The following is a 19,530-nucleotide window of genomic DNA, read 5'->3' on the forward strand; positions in this document are numbered from 1 at the left end:
TAAGTTGAAATAATCTTAGAATTATAATTATAGATACATTATATATTCATCGCACTCTTTAGAATCTAAAACACATTTCATTCATTTCTAAGCTCAAAATCAAAGATGTATATAATAATAAACTACTTATCCATATATTATATACCTATTACACTAAACAATACATAATGAATTATATATTCTTGTCAATTTTGAAAATTGTTTCGTTTATTCGTTAATTCATGAATATGATCTTTGTAACTTAGTATAAGTATAAAGTAAGTACCAAGTTGTCAGTTATTTTACGAGGAATGCAATTTAATTTATTTGTCTATTACTCTGGAAACATACAATTTTAATAGTTTTCTAGAAAGTGATCAACAGTACTTAATGCATATATTTTAAACTGGATATACGATTGAAAATTGTTTAATTTGGACAAATGAATCATTCTATAGATTAAGGTAACACCAGTTAATATTGCCTCAGGTAATGCATTGTCCCATTTAAAAAAAATAAATACATTTATCTTTTATCAATATTGCAAGTTAATAGTATTAAAAAAAGTTATTACTCGTTATTAATTCTACCCTCTTTAAATGCTGTTAAGCAAATACTTAAATATCACAAGATGTAGGTAATTAAACAGAGTACTCCATAAAACAAATGAAGTACCTGTAACCTATTGAAGCCACTGAAACAAACCTAGGTACCTATTAATAATGATTATTGATTATAAATATTAGGATTAATATGTTATATAGGCAATTATTTGCTATGTAATCAAGTAATTTTTTCTTAATCTATTTTGATTAGGGTTATTTTTTTCATAAATGTTATTTTTATCGAATACTGGGTATGCTTATCGATTAGAATGTTTAGATAGGTTTTTAATTAGGTATCACCTAAAAGTAATTCTTGTTATGGGTTTTACTCATTTTAGGCATACTAGCGCCATCTATTCAATTACGTATGTGTTAATATTGTTACATTTTGTCATAAAATGATCATATGATTTTAAAAGTTATCAACAAATAAGTTACCTATCCAAAATTTAAACATAAACTTCACACATTCATATTTAAATCATTATAGGTATTTTATTCGAACATTTGGTAGCGTTATATTGTAGAATTAAATTGTAGTTGCGTATCTTACCACTAGCTATAATTCGTAATAACTATTTAGGTGCCTCTTCCCTATTTGTCTTCTGCAGTGATTATGTACGTATTACGTACTAATACAGGTATATAAACCATAAAAGTAACACATATTAAACGAATGTTTAATTCCTAACAGGCCTTTAATAAGTGTTTTAATTATTGTTTTCACTTTTGTGCAACCATTTTTTTTCTGAATGCATCATTTTCGACATAAGGAACGTTGAGATCATCAAACCATTCGGCATTCACATTCACATTCACACTTCACGAGTGTATACGTATACACATGTATAATAGATACATTATTATAAATATATGTGCAGTGGCGGTCCTACGGGGGGATGGGTGGACCCCCCTTGGTTAAATATAAAATATAAAATTATTACATAAAATAAATTTTTTTATGACTTCTATTTTTTAGTAGTTACTTCTTGTATTTAATGTGAAAAATATTTCGCCCCCCCCCCCCCCCCCTTGGAATTGATCAAGGACCGCCACTGTATATGTGTCACGACTTAGATTAACATCGTATTCTAAATTTTATTTAGTGAAGAATATATCTTAACCAATGGTCAATTATTATATTATATCATAATATATGATGATTGTAGATCAATCTAAGTCGTAACAAATATGCCAATTCATAGAAATTAAAATTATAAATAGAAAATTTCATTATTTTTTTAAATATACAATTATCATAGTAACGACTATTTTGTATTATTTTGCATAAATAAAAAAAGTTTGGTATGTACCTACTTTCAGAAAAATGATAATTAATTTCAAAACCCAAATCAATAAATTAAGTAGGTAACTAAAGCTATCACTGTTTATAGTATTTAATTATCAAGTTCTTTTTTGTGAAATGGGTCGACATTTCTGTTCATATTTCGAAACGGACCAGAAATTCAGAATGTCAAATGGATTTGTGTTTGTGAGATGTGACATAAATATTATACGCACAGTGTTAGGTCAGATAATGTATTAATGTTACAACAATATTTTGAATTTTAATTAATAATTTTAATAATTTATCTGGTTTATGAACTTCGTTTACAGATATTTACTTTAATATATAGCGTCAATCATAAAAAAAAAAAATTATTGTTTATTGTTTATGTGCGTGACTTCATTTAGAAACTATTATTATTCTCATATTGGCAAATGATTTATCCCGCTGTAATTAGTATGTTCAAATATATTACTTAAAAGTAAAGCAATATAAATAATATGGACATTTTCTTTGATTATGTGAATATTTTGTAATAAAGTTATGTTATCATTTTTTTGATTAGGTACCTAAATGTACTTATCGTATTACATTTATTTGTTGTTTATTGGCATATCTGCTAATGATTCAGATATTAGTAAATTTATGTGGTATATTTAAGAACATTTAACATTAAATACACCTTGATCCTTTTGAAGTCATAACACTATATCACATCATGATACCTATTGCGCATTTCCGCATCAGTAAGCTTTTGAGAACGTTATTCTAAGTAGTGTTATGGTTTTACTTACAACACAACTTTTATGTTTCTCGCTTTTTGGAATTAAAATATTTGGTAATTTTTATATTTAGAGGTCGTCTCCGTCATAATGTCATAGTAAAAATACATAGGCAAATTTTAAGTGAAGAAAAATTCATTTTACTCGGTTAATTTAATTTATCTGAGGCACCTTGAGATCTACCCTTTATGTTTAATTTTGAAGCACGTTATAAGCATCAAACAACTTAAAAACATTTTTTAAATGCTCATAACTCGGTTCAAAATTAAATTATCAACAAAAACCTTTTGAGGTATCCTAGATAATAATTAATTTAATTTAATCCTTATAATCAGTCAATTCACTGTAATATTAAAAATAACAAAGTAAAACATATTCTTCTATTTAACCATGTTATGCGTAAGATGGAAACAATGCATACGGGTATAACACTACAACGTATAATATAAAAATATGAAACTTTTTAATTCTAAAAAACGATAAATCCAAAAGTTGTGTACCTTTTTTCACAAATAGATCACATAGATACTACCTACTATTGATGTACTCATATATATATATATTATATATTATTGTATTAATGTATTATGTATGGATACTTTACTAATGAACTTATATAAGTCTAAGAATCGTAAGATATCATAGAAATATGGATAAAATAGTACTACCGAGTACAAGGCCGTATCTAGAAATTTTTTTTTTTTTTTTTTTTTTGGGGGGGGGGGTCCAAAACATAATAATTTTAATTTTTATGAATTTACATTTTTACTTTTGAAATTTGGTTAAAAATAAGACAGAAAAATATTTAATCCTCTTTTATTAAAATATAATAAAATCAAATAAACAAAATTACTTTGGCATCTTTCACTATACAAATATGAAATATAAAATAAAAAATAAAAAATGTACAAATATAAATCATATTTTAAATTAATAATATGTTCCTATCTTTTTGAAGAGCAAACTTGTTAAATACTTCATCGGGATTAACAGTAATATCTCTATGGACACTTAATAGAGCTAGCCCAGTTAGTGTTTCTTGTCCTGTAGAGTTCCGTAAAAATGTCTTGACGCGTTTTAGGGCCAGTTGTACCGTCTACGGTTAAATAAACTTCGATTACGCTTAATCAGTTGATAACAGATATTTAACCATGCAAATTCGGCCGATTAAACTCCGGTTAACTTTAATCAGAGACTGTACAACTGGCCCTTAATGACGAAAAAGTTCGTTCGGGAGTTGATGTAGAAACTGGTAGTGTAGCTAGTTGCTAGTGCTTTTAATAAAAAAATAATATTTGGAAAAAGTTCAGGATTACAACGATTCAACGTGTTTGTCACAGTCTTGCAGACGACAGAATGGTATGATAAAGATAAATAATAATATATTTATAATTTACACAAATTAAATATTGTTGTTAATCGTAACTGACCTCCGGCAGGCATCGACAGCGGTCGTTGTCTATCAATAATAAACAATCTATTATTAATATATAGACGTCAGATGTCTATATAATTCGCGCGAGTATAGAAGTCTGTGATTATTATTATTAGACACTATAATAATATTTTCATAAGATAATATTATGATATAAAACTAAAAATAGTCAATGGTAAATTTAATTGGAGCTTAAGTCATTTTTGACTGAAAATATTTCAAGTTGGTATTAAAAATAAATAATTATTTTAAATATAATAAAGAAGGTAAAATATTGAAGAAATTTCGGAGGGGGGGGGGTCCAGACACCCTGGACCCCCCATAGATACGGCCTTGACCGAGTATAACTGACGATCAACTATATTTTCTGTAATGCTGTATGAAAATAGTGATCTCATCCTAGTATCCATCGATTCCTACGCTGTAATTATTTCATATCGTTACTCGTTAGTATTAATTGGCGTTAATACAATAACTTTAGGAAAATCAAATATCTACCAGTGGTCGTACCGGACTTAATTAGTAGCGGATTTTTGTCTATTGGACCGAACTATAAGCTAAAAATATAATTCCAAATCTGGATCTTAACTGACTAATTTCCTGAGAAAAATATACTCATGTGTCATGACTCATGAGTGTCAGATGTGTTTACAAGTATTTTTGAGTGAAATTATTATAGTGTATAAAAAACCATTTGTGTGATTGGTTATTGATTGCTTACGTGTATTCGGTTAGGTAAAGTGTGTTCTATACAGTCCGTCAGTCTATTAAATTCAGGAATTCAGGATTGAATAAATATAATACTAATATCCTGAAACTGGACCGACAAACGGAAAAACGTTATTTATAATATTGTTCTATGATAAATTGTCGTGAACTATTGCAAATTTATTTATTTTTTACTTAAATGTTATTAATAGTAATTTATCATCAAGCGCACAGTGGCCCAATCCTTAAATGTCGATTAACGCCACACACAGTCGGCTGTACGTTGTGTTGTCTATACAACATACAGCACGGTTGTAGCACAGTATTAAGAATATTATTTTATTTATATTATTCTTTTATACTGTGGTTGTAGATAGTTTTAAGCACAATCGTCGTCGACCCAGTCGTTACCAACATCACATCGGCAACTGACGGATCGGAATTCAGCATTATCACGCCGGTGCCCGGTGGTATTTATATTTTATGTTATAGCTAAGACGGTTAATGTAAAATATATGTTCTAGTATTCGTCGGTCGATATAAATCCACCTTAATTATAGTTCTATGATCAAATTAACCATAATAATAATGGGCCAAACTAGTAATTACTATCATAGATGATCATTAATTTCTTTACAATCTATGTCTACAACGGTGAGGCTGTTGCTGTTATCATTTATCGTTAGTGCAGACCAATCATGGCTCGGCGGCAGCGTGTATGTAGTATATAATATTGTGTCATACGCTCTTATCACTTTCGTCAATTTTGTCGGGATAGCAGGACAGGAACACCCGCCACACCTCACGACTAAACATCGGATGAATATGTTCGATAAATATTGACTGTTTTTGTTCGATTTTTCTCTTGGCGCTGTCATCGGAATAATTTAATAGTTACGTTCGTGTGGGTGTCAAATCAGAACGGCAGTATTAGCTGCAATTACGACCGATTTCCTAGCTAGTTGGCGTCATCTTTAGACCTGATACGAGCGTGCACGCACGCACGCACCACTGCGAACTAAAGAAGACGGTCTAGATCGGCCGGACTTTGATAACTGCACGGATGAAATCCCGTCGTTGTTTTAAGTAAAATAAACTCTAAGGTGTGCACATCAGACGAAATACATCTCGTCAGCAGTTTTTGTTCTCTTTTCAAAGGACTATAACGCTCTAACCGTTGCAATGGATAGTCGCGGTCGGAAAGTTATCGTCTGTGACAACGGAACAGGAGTGAGTGCTATTATCCCACATCGACGGTGATCCTTAATTGTGTATAACATAGTATCTACGGTCACCTGGTCGGTTACATTATTGTTACTTTTGGGTCAACCTTTGTAGTGTCTGTATTGAACTGGTGGCAGTTATATGCGGTTTCACCCAGAAGTCTGGTTGATACTTGGACTGCCACTTTTAACTGTTTTCCATGCACAGTGGTTCAGTAGAGCTGCTATAATTGAATCGTAAATACTAACTGTTGATTTTTACACCCATATTAGTTGAAATGCGTGGATTTAACAATATAACTAGACTTTTTGACCAAGATACTTTTCAGTTTTTCTTACTGAAGTATCTTTTATTGAACGTTTATTTATTACATTATGTGTCTGAATTTACTGTTGTATTATGTGTTATGATTATTTCTCTGTTTTAGTTTGTGAAATGTGGTTATGCTGGTACTAATTTTCCTGCTCATATATTTCCATCAATGGTTGGTCGACCGATAATTCGTGCACACAACAAAATAGGTGATATTGAAGTTAAAGTAAGTTAGAAACGTTATTGATATTTTTAAAGCTTTATTAATTACAATGTTTGGTGGGGTTCTTATTATATCTTATGAAAAGTGTTGATATTCATATTTTAATTCCTTCATTTATTAACACAATATTCAGAATGCAGAATAATAATTAGAAAGTTTTATGTAAAATATACTAACTTATTGACCGGATAGCCTCGGTATTGGCAAATCATGATTGATACTGACTTTAGCTTAAATAACAGAAAATAACCAAAAGTATTTTACACAATGCTATGTAAAAATTAATTCTTATTCTGGCTTTAGAAATTGAAATTTTATAAAATTAAAACTAGAAACGTTTTAATGAATCTATAAATTAGTAGGTACACCAAATGTCCAAATCATCAATTGGTTCAAATATTAATTTTGTTTAAATGTGTGAAGATGATAAATTCCAACAACCTTTATAAATACATTTTATGCATTTTGCCTCTTTGCACATAGTGTATGCATGACTAATTTTTATGTATATCTAAATTTTTTCAAATTTGTTTACAAGATTCTTTTTAAGTTTTCTATATTTAACATACAAAGTTTACCAAGAAGTCAAATTAATTTTTCACGAGTGTTTTAAGTTAGACATTGCCACATTAGATGGATATACAATATATACCCATAAATTAACAAATTCCCATACAACAGTTTTCTTATTTTGTTATTTAAAAACTATCAAGGGCTAATTTTTGTTTACTTGATTCCATGGTGTGTTGTTGGTTTTGATATTAGAGTGAATTTTGGTCTATTATGAAACTTTTAGGTAAACACATTACCTGTGCTTTAGCGTCAATGATTTCCTGATATTTTTATTTTTAAGTAAGTATGGGTATATGAAATACCTATCTCAAAAAAATTCTCTTATCATGCTTGAAAATTAAAATGATGAAATTAAGCCAATGCTCAAGCACAGATAATATTGTTACCTAAAAGTCATAATATAATAAATCAATTCACACTAGTATAAAAACTAATGGCACACTGCTAAAACTAGTAAACTAAACTTTGCTATGTTGTACCTTGTACGTATGTATGACAAAGAAAACAAATGCATGGGCGATATGGTGTCTTATTAACTGTAAATATTTGAACATTTTAATCACATGTTTATTTTAAAAGTTTATATGCTTAATAAAATTTTTTTTTTAAAATCATTTTTGGGTTTTTTATAGATATTTTCAGTTGTCAATTTTTAAGTTTTTTTTCTATCGGTAAATGTCAGTAAAATATTATTTGTTGAGAAGGAAGCTTGAAAATGTATTAAGTCTTAAAATGTTCCTTATAAGTTGTTTTAATAGCAGTTGATAAATATTAAAGATCTATATGCTTAATTTTTTTTATAAGTGTTTAAAGTTAAAATTAATTTTAGTTAAAAAATTAAAAAACACAAATTTTTTAGTTTAGTATTGAAAATTTGAAATACTCATAAATTCTCATAAATTGCTCATACTGTAATCCAAAAATATATAAACACTTAACAGTTATTTTATACTTATATCTTAAGTTCAAATTTAGACGAAACTACATAATAAAACCAAGAATAATAATCCTAGTTATTTTATTCTAATTTATAAATGGGTGCTTGAGATATTTAGAATACATTATTATATTATAAACAGCAGAGGTGGCCAACATGAATATGTTCGTGATCTACATATATAAATACAATGATTTCAAGAGCCAAATTATTCGTACATATATTTTATAAATTTATGTAATATATATATTTTATATTTTTGTTTAATAATTTGTATTCTATAAAGTAATATCTGACATATCTGTATAATAAAAACATTTTTTCTATAAATGTGTATAAAAAAAATTTTGGTTTTTGTAAATCAGACGCGAGCCAAATGCAACTTGGGGCTGTGGCCACCCCTGGTATACAATATAATATACACAATGACATTTTCAAATGCAATTTTTAAGAAAAATTAATTTAACCTTTTGCAGTTTTTTTATTACTAAATAATAAATATTACTATATACTATAATAAGCCTTATAATAAAATAAATTACTTAAATTATAATATCATGAAAACTATTAGTTTATAAGCCATAATTTTATCAATTTATTTATTTGTTTATCTAATTAACTATCTATTTTATAGATCATTATTATGTAATGTATCTTTTTTAAATTTTATTTGGTTGTGTCGATTCCAAATGATAATATTATATATCATACAATTTACTTAGTAATATTATATGCTGACAGATAGTCTGTCTTCTTCTTATACATGATTATTAAATTCAAATTTAACATATAAATAAGGCTTACGTTACCTAGTTAATATATACACTACCAGTTTTTAGAACTTACTATAACACATACATGAATGAAAAAAAATTGTTTATAGTTAATAATGTGTATACACTGATGAGTTTAGTTATAAACATTAGTTATATTAACCTTTGGTTTTAATGCTGTTTTCTTTTAGGATCTGATGATTGGTGATGAAGCTAGTCAGCTGCGATCCATGTTAGATGTCACGTATCCAATGGAAAATGGGATTGTGAGGTTTGTCTTTTTAAATTTTATGTTCTACTAATGATTTTTCAGTAATCATTGAGTCTAATGCTTTTTAAAATTATCTATAGGAATTGGGATGATATGTGCCATGTATGGGATTACACTTTTGGACCAAAAAAGATGAATATTGATCCAAAAGAATGTAAAATTATGTTAACAGAACCTCCTATGAATCCAATAAAAAATAGAGAAAAAATGATAGAGGTAAATATAAAACATATTTTTTAGTATAATTAAAAAAATCTGTAAATTAAAATGTATTGTGAAATAGGTGATGTTTGAAAAGTATGAATTTAATGCTGTTTATGTAGCTGTTCAAGCTATTTTAACATTATATGCTCAAGGTTTGCTTAGTGGTGTAGTTGTTGATTCTGGTGATGGGGTTACTCACATTTGCCCTGTATATGAAGAGTATGTTTTACCACATTTAACTCGAAGACTAGATATCGCAGGCCGTGATGTCACCCGTTATTTAATAAAGGTAAATTATTATTTTAATTTTTGTATTTTATCAGACCATTGTAACTTAATTTTTTATTTTAGTTGTTACTATTAAGAGGATACGCTTTCAATCATTCAGCCGATTTTGAAACTGTAAGAATGATGAAAGAAAAATTATGTTATGTTGCATACAACATTGAGACTGAACAAAAATTAGCTTTGGAAACTACTGTTCTTGTACAGTCTTACACAGTTAGCTATATTTTTTATATTATTTTGTATATTCAATGAATAGTTTTAACTTTCTGAAAATTTACTAACTATATACTTTTAATATCAATAAAATATATCTTAAATTTTTTAGTTACCAGATGGTCGTGTTATCAAAGTTGGTGGTGAAAGGTTTGAAGCACCTGAAGTATTATTCCAGCCACATTTAATTAATGTTGAAGGCCAAGGTTTGCAAACTTGTCTAATTTTTTTAAATTGATAATTATATAAAAAATTAAATTTTTTTGGGAAAGGAGGAATCATAATACTTGTAATAATTACTAATCGTACTAATAAGTCTTCCTAAGATGCTTAAAATGATTATTATTTTGTTCTATATATAAGCACATTTGTTGTATGATAATTGCATATTTTAGATGTTATATGCAATAATAAAAAGTGTGTCTGGTAGTTTTGATTATTTGTTGGTTTTTTATTCAATGATAATTATTTGACATGTCTCATTAATCGGTTAGGAGATTTCTATTTTTCAAAAATATTGTAAATATTTAAATTAGTAATATTCAAAAATTTACCTCAAATTGTTGCTTAGCTTAAAATTGTGAGTTGTCAAAGATGCCAATTAAAAGGATGCTGCATCCGCAAGCGCCGTATTTGTTTTACAACACTTAAGATGGAAAATAGTATATTCTGAATAATCTGTTTAACTTTGTTATGATTAGTATTTTAGATTGAATCGACTTACTGATAAATTTAGTAATAAAATTATTATTTAGTATTTTAATTTTAAAACAAAAATCTTAAAGGTTCGCTAGATAATATATTATTCTAAATTGTTTAATAAATCTATTCAGTTCTAAATTAAACATAACTGAATTAAATAGATTATTCAGAACTTAAAATTTGGTCTGTTATGCGTTTGTAAAAGAGAACGAATTCGGATGTAGACTTGTAGTTGTTTTTACATATGACATAATGTTTTTTATTATTCAATTATTTCTATAATATTTAAATAATATCCATTGTTGGTGAAAACTAATGAGTGTTTCCTAACTATTATATTCTGTCTAACGAGAGAGCACAAATGGGCGTTAACCAAAAATGTCTATTGCTGCGCTTTCTCACTACTTGACCTGCTTGGCCGCCGCCACTTGCAGCACAGTGTTACCATGGTATTCACTTAAAAGTACCTCATGATGTGAGAATTTAGACCTTTAGACAGCGGAAAGTGATCATTTGGATGTATGAGCAAGTTTGCGCCCTCTCGTTGAGCAGAGTTTAAAAGATATAGATATTTGTCAAGAAAATATCAGTATTATTTTTGTTTATGATTATAAAACTCATTTTATTAAATTTTATCATATTGTAATGGTTTAGTTATAAAACAAGAATAACAAATATAAAATGACAATTATTGTATTCTATATTTTATAGTACCTATCATTTTTGTGTTTAATTTTAAATACATTTTGTAAATACAAATTATTGTGTGATTTACTAGGTATTGCAGAACTAGTATTTAACACAATTCAAACTGCTGATATTGATATGAGAACAGAATTATACAAACATATTGTACTCTCTGGTGGTTCAACAATGTATCCTGGACTGCCGTCAAGACTGGAACGTGAAATTAAACAACTTTATGTGGAAAGAGTGTTGAAAAATGATACAACTACTTTATCAGTAATAAATTTACAATTAAACCATTTAGGTTCATTTTTTAAAGATATATTTATATATTTTTAGAAACTTAAAATCCGTATTGAAGATCCGCCGTTGCGTAAAGACATGGTATTTATTGGTGGAGCTGTGTTAGGTGAAGTAACTAAGGATAGAGAATCGTTTTGGTTATCACGCGAAGAATATCAGGATAGAGGAATATCTATTTTGGATAAGCTTGGACCAAGAGCTGGATAAATTATTATCTCAATTTAACTGAATATAAATATAAGCAATACATTTTTTAATCGAAACCCATATTGATTTCTTATAAAAATAATAAACAATGCGCTCGTAAAATTTAAACAATGACTCAAAATTGACACACTTAATAAAAATTACATTGATTACATCTGGTCAATGATTTATAGTTAATAACAAACATGCTTAACATTTATCCTATAGAACACCTTCTTAAAGTCTAAAATATGCCATATATTAAGAAAAGTATAAGAAATATATGAATTTTTATTCTTTTCATCAGATGATGAGTTATGTGTTATGTTTTTACATGGGCGCATTATAATATATCATTGTTAAATTGTTTATATTTTTTAATTAATATTATTTTTAATTACCAGCAAATCCACTTTATGTTTAAGTTATATATTAACAGAAATAGAATTTTTATTTGTACTAATTTATTCTATATAATTCATTATAATTGGAACACCAAATACCAATATACATTTTTTTCTACAATACATGTTATTTGTTTGCTTTTTTAAAAAAAAACAATATTTTTTTTATATTTTACCTTTATATTCATTGTGTAAAACTAATATAATACGTATTTCATTGTATTATGTAGTTCCATTGAACATTTATATTTTTCAATTAAGAAAGAATAAATTAAGCGATAATGGGTTTGAATTGTTATAGTTAAAAATAACAATAAGATTAACTTAAAAGTAAAATAGATATTTGCCAAGCTTTAGAGTGGTAAATCATCATACGAGGTAATTTTAAAATGTCTACAAATATCTTAAATACATTGTTCCTCAATGATTGTATCTTAAGTTAGTAGGGTTTGTTACATATGTAATTTCCATAAAATGTATAACAATAAAATAATTTCTACTTGAAGATTGATTATTACTTTAATTTTTTGACTAATTTCTATATAATATATATTATATTATAATATTTATTATATCATGTATTTGGTTTTAATATTATATCAATACAGTAAAGAGCAGAAAAAAACAAATGTGAAATAGTTATAAATTATATAAATCAGTGATTATAATATAATACAAAACATAAATTGCTCAAGCCTTGATTTGATATAATGGGTAGACAATTTTATTATTAAATTCTTCCTTGTGAAAAAAATTGGATTTTATGGCTGTGTAAATGATAATTTGTTAAAATAATGCTTTGATTTTAAACTTTAATAGCTTTTTTGGCTGGAAAGTGAATCTATTTGGTGCAATGGGAGGTCAAAATTTAAAATTCCCAGTTCAAAACAAAAAAATAAAACGGCAATTTTTCACAAAATAGTTTTTTTAGAAAATTAATTTTGGATACTGGTGTGACTAAAACAAATTATCGTAGAAATTTGAAATTTTCAATGAATATTTATATTGACTGTTTTTATATTTAATAACATTTTTGATTTCAGTGTATTTGAGTCAAAATATTTTAAATATTTTAAAGTTATTTATAGACATTTTTGGTTTTTTTTCCATAAATTTTTCAAAATGTAATACAAGGCTCCTAATATTTTGTTACATTGGTCATTTAAAAATACATCGTCACAATTTTTTTGTAAGTTTATATTTTGACAAATCACGAAAATGTGCAAATTATTTTGAGTTAGAAATTCATATAAATATATCTTTTTAAATCTAAGATTTGAAAATTCAATACAACATTCTTCATAAGTACCACTTTTATAAAATATAAAATTAAATTTTTATGAGCATTTGAATTTAAAATGTTTACAACAAAGGATATTCACATGATTTTACTTGTACCGATATTCTTATTTTATTATTAGGGTTCGGATGTTGTTGCATTTGCAATTTTTTTTCTATTGTTCGGATTCGTTGCTAAGTAAGTTATGAATTTATTTCAAACGAGTACCAATTTAAATATAAAAATTTTAAGTGCAACTTTTTGCAATTTTTTGACCTTTTTTCAATTGTATTGCAATTTTGTTGATTGTCGTCATTTTCAATACAATTTTATATACTTTTTTATGTTTTCACTTTTTTTTGTTAGATTATACAGTGCAATAATTTTTAAGATAAGGTAAGGCTTTTTTAAAAAAACAAATCAAACATAGTTTAAATAAAAGTTATAAATTTTGATAAAAATATTTGTAGATTTCTGAAAAAATAAGAAGACCGCACAATTTACCAGATTTTTGATGACAACTGACGAGAATTTGAATTTGAATCTTTTTTATTATCTATTCGTTTAAAACCTATTTAATAAAACTTTAAAATATTACTTAATAAAATGACTTAATCCATTTCATAAAATAATTTGTTAATATATATTTTTTTATTTTTTTGGTACAAAATATTTTTTTATTGCAATTTTAAGTGCAATTTTGGGTTTTTTTTCACAGCAATAATGCAATCAATTGTATAACATTTTTAGTGCAACAACATCCGAGCCTTATTTATTATTATTCAAAGAAAAATAACTGCAGAAACTTAAAATTTACACCATATATTTATTTTATAAATTCTTATATTTTATAACATTTTCAAAATAATAAATCAATTATTTTTAAGTTATTTCTAGACATTTGAAATTCTCCATTTTTTTTTAAAGTTTTTTTTCTATAAATTTCAATAAAACTTTATTTGTTTTTGATCAAAATGCTTTTAAATTAAGTATAACGCATAGGCGTGCGCAGACTTTATTCGCAGGCTATGCAACAAGAAACATAGGGCCCCTCACAAAATTTTTTTCAATTTTAGATTCTGAACGAAGTGAGGAATGTATTGATTTTACAATGATGTGTGTTTTTTTTTTTTTTTTTGTGTCTGTGTACAGCATAACTAGTCGAAATAATGCTCCAATTTCTAACTTTGGGGGTGGTTTCCGATGTAAAAGTGAATATCCTTGGTGCATTATAGAGGTCAAAAGTAAACATTTTCCAACAGTTTTCAAAAAAATCGAGAAAAACAAAAAAAAAATGACGGAAAAACGGGAATTTTTACGCAAAACCAGTTTTCGACCAAATCGATTTTTTTATATGATTGTAATTCAAAAACTAATCACTGTAAATACTTGAAATTTTCACCAAATGTTAATGTCAGTGTTATCTATATACAGTTAAATTTTCAAAATATTTCGACTTTTTTGAGCTATTTATAGACCACTGATATTTTCGATTTTTCTGAGAATTTTTTTCGAAATTTCGATAAAAAAATTTTGGATGGCCAAAAAAATTTGAAAATTTAATACAAGGCTCTTTATGAGTGGTTCTTATTGTAGTTTAAAAAAATCGAAAATCGTTGGTCACAATTTTTTTACAAGCATTCATAGTTCAAATTTTTACGAAATCTGTCGAAAACGCGAAAATTTGCAAGTAATTTTTAAGTTAAAAATTCATAAAAATGTTTCTATTTATATCTAAGGTTAATAAATTCAACACTAAGTTTTCCATAAGTTTTGCTTCAAATAACTATAGAGAAAATTTGAAGCGTTATTATAGGAAAAATGTTTTGAGCATTTGAGTTTTAAATTTTTTTGAAATCGCGTAACGATAACGATTTATCCTCAAACGAGTCAAACAAATCATCTCCGTTCAGAATCGTTTTTCGTATTCAATGATACCTATCATTGAATTCAAATTTGATCCCACCCATTACAGTAACCTACTGTACAGCAGAGCGACATCCACGACTTACCCGCTTTTTTTTTTAAATTTATTCTAAAAAAAACGATTCTAAGCCGTTATTAATATTTTCTTTTACCACATATAAGACTCGATCTAACAATCTTAATTTTTGCAAATATACTACTTATCTTCTTTACTGCAGCGAAAATTAAAAAAAAAAATGTTATAATTTTTTGTTTTTAATACCCGCCATAAAAGACATTATTAAAAATGCTTTGATGGTATGGTAAACATGGGCCCCTTACATGAAGCCGCAGACTATGCAGCGGCATACCCTGCATACCCCGTGCGCACGCCTATGAGTATAAGTTTATATAATAGCATTTAGAAAATATTAAAAATAAATAGGCATGTATTTTCTTTGTTCAAAATTTATTTAATTGCAAATTTACAAAATATTTAGTTGTTAAATTTATAAAATGTTTAATTTTTATAGATAAGGATTTAAAATTAAAAACAAGATTTCACGTAACTTGTTGATTCTGCATGTTATAAGAAAAATCTAAAAACCATCATACATAGTCTATTTTTATCAAATTTGGATGAAACTACTACATATTAAATAACCAAGAATAACAATTTTAGTGATATTGTTGTAATTTTAAATACTATTGTCTATTATTGAGTATAGAGTATTAAAATCACAAATTAAATTTTGTTTATTTCAATACTGCATAATATTATTACCTATACGGCTTAATACGTCTTATTGAACAGGTTATAAATAGGTACCTACCAACCTACCTATCTATTAGGTATATCATATATAGCTTATACGGGCGTAACACGATTGCGCACTTTTTACCTTTTTATATTGAGCAAACACGGCGCAAAACAAATATTTTACATTGTAGAATTTATAGAAATTAACAAACATGAAATTGTCAATTATTATATAATAATAAAAAAAAGCAAATTATAAATTCATAAATTAAGTTAATACAATTCATATACATATGAAAATCCAATACGCAGAGTCAAAAATAAATAATTATAATACAATACATCACAATTATTACGAGTAAAAAAATAATGGCTCGGATGTTCGTTTACAAAAATAAAGAAAATTAATAATAATTTAATATGTACCTAGTACCTATACTAAGTAGGAAATATTGATACTTAATGCGTTACACATAAAAACAAATTATAAGTTCATAAATTAAGTTCATACAATTCAAAAAATGTCCCAAGCTCCCAACATTAATAGTAATTTAATACGTAAGTTAGAAATAAATAATGATATTATAATACATCATCATAACAAAAATCTTATAACCTTTTAGCACAAAAATGTGGTTCCAATGTTAGTAAATAATTATTTAACGTTATCTCGTTATTTTTATATTTTTTTCACTTATTAATTAGAAAAATAATATTTTTTTTTGTTGTTCTTTACGAGGCTTGTTAATATGTTGTTGTTACTTGTTTTATGTTATATATTTTTAAATACGATTCACTTTGAATATCTAATAAGATATGTATAACTTGGTGAATTAGATGGGCGAGATGTATACTACTGCGCATTAAAGTGGCTATGGAAAGATTCTGGCCCATTGATGGTCGTTCTTGCTTCTGTTGAAGGTTCAGTTGTCCATAAAATCGGTGGGAAAGTCGCATCAGATGATATGTAGTTGTTCAGTATATAATCAACAAATTCAAAATTATCAGCAGGGCTATTTTCAATCAAACAAGCAAAAGCATCTTCTACATCTGAAGGTAAAAACCCAAGTGCAAAAAATTGTTTCAACCAAATACCTATAGTTCAGATTTTGAATTATAGTTTTTTAATAAATTACTGTCACTTTGAATTTTCTTGAACCAAGATTGGCCTAAATAAAATCTGCTGGTCATAATTTTGCAATTTGGGAAAAAATATCTAACAGCATTGTGAGCATTTTTTTCTAAATCAAAATGAAAATTTGATTGCTTTAATGAACTTTGTATATCTATAAATATTATTTACAGACTCGTCGCCGCTATAATATAGTATCCACTGTCCGTAGTAATTGTCGGGGTTGGTTAATAGAGTCCCAAATTACCCAAACTCGGTAAATTGAGTCCCGGGGAAAAATAGGTAGTAGGTAAGTTGAGTACCAGAAAAAATAAGGTAGTAGGTAATTTGAGTCGCAGGGAAAAACGATTTATATGCATTTAAAATTTAAAAATGTGCACTATAAAACTTTAAATGCATATAAATCGTTTTTCTCTGCGACTCAAATTACCTACTGCCTTATTTTTTCCGGGACTCAACTTACCTACTACCTATTTTTCCCCGGGACTCAATTTACCGTTTTCAAAATGTACCAAACTTATCTCGAACTCATTTACCTAGCCCCATAATTGTATATAGGTATAGGTACAACTGTACAAGGTATTATTTTCTTAAAGCTTAAAATTAATCATTTAGGGTGGTACTCTTTTTGCCCAAAAATGACCCTTCGCTTTTCGTCAAAGAATATTATATAGCACTTTTCGACTAAATTTTTATTACAAACTTTGGGAAACACTTACTTTAAATTATTTATTTCTAACATAATAATAAATTTGTTATATTTAAATTATTAATTTGTGTTAATTAATTTTATAAAGCCATTTAGCATTACCCAGAGAGTACCACGAGTAGGCGGCTTCTATTAGGTACTCTCCAAAAATGTATTGTGATTTCGTACATTAATATAATTTCTATATAATATAAGAGTAAGTTTTTATCAAAAGTATAAATCGTCAAAATTGAATTGAATTTGTGTTTAATATGATTGTTAAAAAGTGTAATACACTTGGTTTTTTATTTTCACCAAAAAACAATACCTTTGATTTCGAATTAGCAATTCATAAAGCTATTGAAAATGTCTGGCCGAATACAACAATAATTGGATGCCGATTTCATATAACTCAATCATGGTGGAGAAATATTCAAAAGTGTGGTTTAACTTCTTTCTATAAAAGACGAATCTTCAGAAATTGGTAAGTGGATACGGTATACATTTGGTTTAGTATTTTTAAACCCGGATGAAGTATCAAATTGTTTTGTTGAATACCTACTATCTGACTGTTCAGTAAATGACAAATTAACAAATTACTGTGACTATTTAACCGATACTTACATCTCTGAAGTTTATTTCCACCGAATATTTGGGCATATAATAGGTACATCGGAATTAATAAGAACAACTAACGCGTGTGAATCTTTTCATTCTTTTTTTAACAAAAGTTTTAATCATATTTCTCCACCAATAAGTGCCTGGTTAAGTGTTATTAATGAAATTCAAACTGAAGTCTACATTAAATTAAATAGTGTGCATTTACAAAGGTGTCCCAAAGATAAAAAAATTATAGATCGACATCGAAAACATGAAGAAAAAATATAAAGCAGGAACAATTAATCGGTATGATTTTATTAAATCAATGTCATTTAACTATTATTATAATTATTTATATTATTTAAAATTTTGACGATTTATACTTTTGATAAAAACTTACTCTTATATTATATAAAAAAAATTATATTAATGTACAAAAACTGTACAAAAACACAATATATTTTTGGAGAGTAATAGAAGCCGCTTCCTCGTCGTACTCTCTGGCTAATACTAAATGGCTTTATGAAATTAATTAACACAAATTAATAATTTAAATATAATAAATTTATTATTATGTTAGATATAAATAATTTAAAGTAAGTGTTTCCCAAAGTGTGTATTATAAAAATTTGGTCGAAAAGTGCTATATAATATTTTTGGGCGAAAAGGGAAGGGTCATATTTGGGGTGAACGAGGTCTTGCCTAATAATTTAAGCCAATAATATAAAATAAAATAATATTAGTGAGTAATCGTGTTTTTGTTTTTTACAGGTAAAAAGGTAAAAAGTGCGCAATCGTGTTGCACCAGCATATACCATATATTTGTTAGATTATAAAAATGGTTAGGTTAAGTCGAAGTTTTTTAGAACTTGGGTCTTGTATCTATATTTAGGAACATGTAGGGTAAGTATGTAGAAACCTTTATTTTTCAGGTTGAACTACGCCGCGGGGATTGCTTTCGCATTACTGCCGCGAATAGGTAGATAAGTACCTACCTATAAATTATAATAGATGCCTATTCAATATTTTAGGAAGGTACATAATTGTAACTATTTGAAAACTCTAAGAA

At 27.0% G+C, this 19,530-nt stretch overlaps 1 protein-coding gene across 1 annotated transcript; it reads left to right on the top strand.

Moving 5' to 3' along the window:
• The first annotated feature begins 5,553 nt into the window (after positions 1 to 5,553).
• Positions 5,554 to 12,602, top strand: Arp2 (Actin-related protein 2). Its single transcript, XM_015513253.2, has 9 exons — positions 5,554 to 6,027; positions 6,449 to 6,559; positions 9,031 to 9,110; positions 9,191 to 9,326; positions 9,394 to 9,603; positions 9,666 to 9,815; positions 9,928 to 10,021; positions 11,296 to 11,480; positions 11,544 to 12,602. The coding sequence occupies exons 1-9, from the start codon at positions 5,980 to 5,982 to the stop codon at positions 11,712 to 11,714; spliced, it is 1,185 nt and encodes a 394-aa protein (XP_015368739.2). The 5' UTR covers positions 5,554 to 5,979; the 3' UTR covers positions 11,715 to 12,602.
• Positions 12,603 to 19,530: the final 6,928 nt, after the last annotated feature.

This window comes from Diuraphis noxia, unplaced genomic scaffold, assembly GCF_037042655.1.
Source record: "Diuraphis noxia isolate RWA-SAM2 unplaced genomic scaffold, SU_Dnox_SAM2 contig0001, whole genome shotgun sequence".
Classification (NCBI taxonomy): Eukaryota; Metazoa; Arthropoda; class Insecta; order Hemiptera; family Aphididae; genus Diuraphis; species Diuraphis noxia.